We start from the raw sequence: 4,325 nt of genomic DNA, 5'->3' as shown, positions 1-4,325 counted from the left end.
CTCTGAAATTGTTCCAACTTTGAGAGCATAACATTCCACAGATTTAAAATGTTTTAAAAGTAACTTGTAACAGCACCTTCAGAAGTTGGAGTCCAGCTGTTAAAACCCCTGCTGCCATGAGCTTCTCTCAATTGTACTTGAATTAAGAAGTGCACCTTGATTATTCTAATGCGTCTCTGGAATAAGAGATTATAAATTGTACTAAAATGGCTTTACACATTGACAGCATAAACAGGACTTATTAAAATGTTTCTTGCTTTTGTTCTGAAGTTAAAGCACCATCATTTACTATGCATGTAGATTACACAACAGTATCTCTTTTTGAAGTCACATTTTCTAACAGCTTTATTTCCCCTTTTTCTTACAACTAAAAGGCTAAAATCCGCTAGGGATGTGGTGTCAAGAACAAGTCATTCTTTGGCTCTTGGATGTCTGTATAGATATTTAGGAGGAATAGGCTCTACACAACATCTGAATGCATGTGTTGGAATCCTTTATACCTTATCTCAGGACAGTACTTCTCCAGATGTACAGGTGCGTTGTTATATATCTTAGGTTGTCTGTCCTTTGTAAGTTTTGTGTCTGAATCAGTGGTTCCTGGGAGTGAAAGTTTTCCTTGCCTTTAAGATTCAGCTTAAATAACAAGCCCTTATTCAAGATTCCTGAACTGATATTTCCTTTTTTAAAAAATGTCTTGTGTATTTACCTGAATCATGAAAATGTTACTGGTTGAGTTAAATTTGTTTTGAAGGTGAATTAAGATCCCCCCCCCCCCCCCCCAAGAAAATGATGTAATATCAGACTTGATGTAGGTTAGGCCAGTGTATCAAACATCAGTGCCAGATCTGCTCGCAAATCAAGGTAGCTCACTGTCCATCCATATCCCAGTTGCCTGTGCAGGTACCCTGCTAACCTCCCCTTGTTGGGAGCTGCCGCTGAGCTGTTCCAGTTGAGTGCCTAGCCAGCCCCATCCCCGAGCTCTCTGTCATCAGCTGCAGCCAGGGCAAAAGCAGAACTGCATTCCCAGGAGCAGGGCTTGCAAGCTGCTGGGGGAGGCTGTGCCAGCAGCACATCCTGCATTCATGGCCGAGTTGGCAGAGCACGGTGCATGTCCCTACCCTGTCCTGAGCCCCAGCACCCTGTGCTGAAGCCGTTCTAGGAAGGGCTCAAAGGATCTCCCCCCACCTACCCCCTCCTTTATCTTCTCCTGAGCCAGTGCCATGTGAAGCCAGTGCTGAAGCTGCTTCTCTGCAGACATGAGCTCCAGTCCCAGGGGGGCGGGGAGCAGGCAGCTATGCCCTTGCAGCTGCAGAGAAACAACTTCAGCCAGAAATTAAGCACTGACTGCAGGGTGGGAAGTCCTGCAAGTCTTTCCCTGAGCTGCTTCAGCACAGGGTCCAGGGCTTGGGAGGACAAGGTAGGGACACTCTGTGCCCTGCTGGCCCTCCTGGGAATATGGGGTGTACCGCTGGCACTGTCTCCCCCAACAGCTCACAAACCCTGCTTACTCCCCTCCTCTGTCTTACCTGGAGATGATCCCCACACTGTTACGCTGGTCAAAGTCTAGGAACCTCCATGCCATTGAGTGGGGGCAAGTGTGCTGCTAGCTGTCTGACAGATGATAGGGCAACAGGGGGACTCGTGTGCCTGACAGCCAATCAGAGATGGCACAGCCATTTGGCTGTACTCTGCCGCCTTCAGGAATCTCCGGCATGCTGGGAGTCATGTAGGAATACCCCCAGACTTCTAGCTTCACCAGTGCAGACATCTGCCTTTCTCCCCCAACTGAAGAGCAAATGTGAGTTCTTTTTCCTCCTGATTCTATCTATACAGCTTAGAAACCTGCAGAGATTTGATCGATTCCACCTTAGGCTTTTTGAATATCTGTACTCAGCCTCTGGTTTTTAGTTGAGGGGTATTATAAAACACTCATAAGGTCTGTGAAGTTAACTGAATGTTATTGTTTGTCAGCTCTATCGACTATCTTTCGAATACATAGGAGCACAATATGGCATGTAAGAGTTGAGAAGAGTGATTGAGACTGCTTTAAAATATTGTCCAGCACCATTTTTATATTCAAAGTAAATCCATACTTCGAGTCTTTATCTCATACTTAAAAGCATTAGGTGCATCTCTGTGTTAATTTTTGTTTAATTGCAAAATTTACAAACTAGCGTATAAGGTTATCGTATTATACCTAGATATGACATGAGAATATCTTTTATTTTACAGGCTTGGGCACTGCATGCTCTAACGCTGATAATAGATTCAGCCGGTCCTTTGTATCATGTCCATGTGGAACCTACCCTTTCCCTTGTTCTCATGTTGTTGTTGACTGTGCCTCCAGCTTATGCTGAAGTTCACCAAAGCCTTGGTCGCTGTTTAAATGCACTTATCACCACATTGGGTCCAGAGTTGCAAGGTATATACACAAAGCAAGTTTGTGATTTATCAGTGAGAACATGGTTATGCTCTTAATTGAAATTTTGAAAACTAATTGTGTGCTAGGAACAAGTTTTAGCATATTTCCCCTTACTTGTGAAATGGGATGTGAGAGGTCTTTTCCTAAACCATGTATTCACAGAATCCTTGTGTAGTGTCTACTGCACTTCCAGGATGAGCATTTTTTCAGGTACCTTTTTCCCTTGCCTGCAATTGGTTCTAAAAGTGTCTTATTGGGCCAAGAATTGTTATGCTTAGAGGGTTTTATATGAAAAAGTTGAGAGCAGATTTGCCAAAACATTTTTTTTTTAATTAGACGCAGACTTTTCAAATGCAGGTGCCAAAAAAGGCAGATTTGGGTATTTAAATATAAATACTTTGATTTTTGCCATAGAGCTGTGTGTGCTGCACACATTGACAGCAGAGAATAATCTCATATATATTCCAGCATTCTTTAATAGGGCATGTGAGATCTGTGTCATCTGAGGGGGAAAAGGCTGATTACTGTGGTTCCAGAGGAAAATGAAACTGCTAAAATTTTGAAATGCCCTTTTTTTATTATTATTATTATTATAACTGTAGGCAGTACTACCACAGTTTCAGCCTTAAGAACTTCCTGTCTCCTGGGCTGTGCAGTGATGCAGGATAATCCTGACTGCCTCGTTCAGGCTCAAGCCATCTCTTGCCTTCAGCAGCTTCATATGTTTGCACCACGACATGTCAACTTGTCTAGCCTTGTCAGCTGCCTATGCGTGAGTATAACATTGCAAATGCATTTTTCCCTGTATTTTAAAATGTTGCAACATTTGACTAGGAACATACTATGTTTTTTAAAACAGCAGATATCAGTTTTTGAAATAAATGTAATGCTATGTTTTTTCCAAATGGTGCTTTTACAATCAAGCATTCTTTAACACTGAGAGGTTTTGGTGTCTTTCCCAATAAGCTCAGTCATTCTCTCCCTTCCCCTTACTACTTACCTATTTCCCTTCTTTCTTGCAAGATCCTATAGTATAGAACATCTGCCTTATAATAGCAACTAATAACACATCTTGCCAGTCTTTCTCTGGCACAACTTTTGACTGACTTCAAGTTATGAGCTTGGTGCTTTTGTTCTAGGCTTTACCTAGAAACTTTGCTCTAGGTTTCTGGCTAGTATTTCTTATGAATTTCTTGTGGGGAGTGGTTTAGGTTCACTTATTAACGAATGATTACTTTTTCCATGTTCAATATTGAAAAATAATGGAATTGCTTATAATACAAAGAAATCTAAGTATAGTTTGCTCTTTGTGGCACTTCTGCACTGCAGGTGAGCCATTATATTGTAGCCTTAGAACTCTATATAAAAAGTCCCACTTCAGTTTGCACGCATGTCACGAAAGTAAATGGCATCATTTAACGGTCACTTCTCAGATTTTCTTTCAGTCTCTTCTAAAATATTCTTGTATTATACAGCTTCATTTTAGCTAGCAGCCATTTCTGTAGTATCTAGTCCTGTTCAGGAACGTAGACACAAAGTTAATATCTCTTGGTAGTTATTGAGCTGTTTGATTGTCTCTAGAAGACATGGTTAATGTTTTCCAATAAGATCTTCAGCACCAAAGGCAACTTCTGGTTGCCCACGTACTAAGGTGTTTTGTCCTTTTTTTCTGATCACTGTACTGCTAAAAATATTCATAGAATCATAGAAGTAGGGTCGGAAGGGACCTTGTAGATCTTCAAGTCCAACCCCCTGCCTGGGCGGGAGAAAAAAACTGGACTCAAATGAGTCCAGCCAGGTAGGTATCAGGTCTCTTCTTAAAGACCCCCAGGGTAGGAGCCAGCACCACTTCCCTTGGAAGTTGGTTCCAGCTCCTAGCCGCCCTAACTGTGAAGTAGTTCTT

At 42.1% G+C, this 4,325-nt stretch overlaps 1 protein-coding gene across 2 annotated transcripts in view; it reads left to right on the top strand.

The window, feature by feature from the left end:
• HEATR5A (HEAT repeat containing 5A) overlaps positions 1 to 4,325 on the top strand; it is a 125,350-nt gene that overhangs the window by 68,848 nt on the left and 52,177 nt on the right. For both annotated transcript variants that reach the window (XM_019551573.1, XM_019551575.1), the window contains exons 19-21: positions 375 to 534; positions 2,233 to 2,422; positions 3,025 to 3,194. In XM_019551573.1, the coding sequence (XP_019407118.1) occupies positions 375 to 534; positions 2,233 to 2,422; positions 3,025 to 3,194 (520 nt within the window). The remainder of the gene's footprint in view (positions 1 to 374; positions 535 to 2,232; positions 2,423 to 3,024; positions 3,195 to 4,325) is intronic.

The sequence above is a fragment of the Crocodylus porosus genome, unplaced genomic scaffold, assembly GCF_001723895.1.
Source record: "Crocodylus porosus isolate Cpor-Errol unplaced genomic scaffold, CroPor_comp1, whole genome shotgun sequence".
In the NCBI taxonomy this organism is placed as follows: domain Eukaryota; kingdom Metazoa; phylum Chordata; order Crocodylia; family Crocodylidae; genus Crocodylus; species Crocodylus porosus.
Note: the sequence above shows the minus strand (reverse complement) of the source record. Positions and strands in the feature narration are given on the sequence as shown.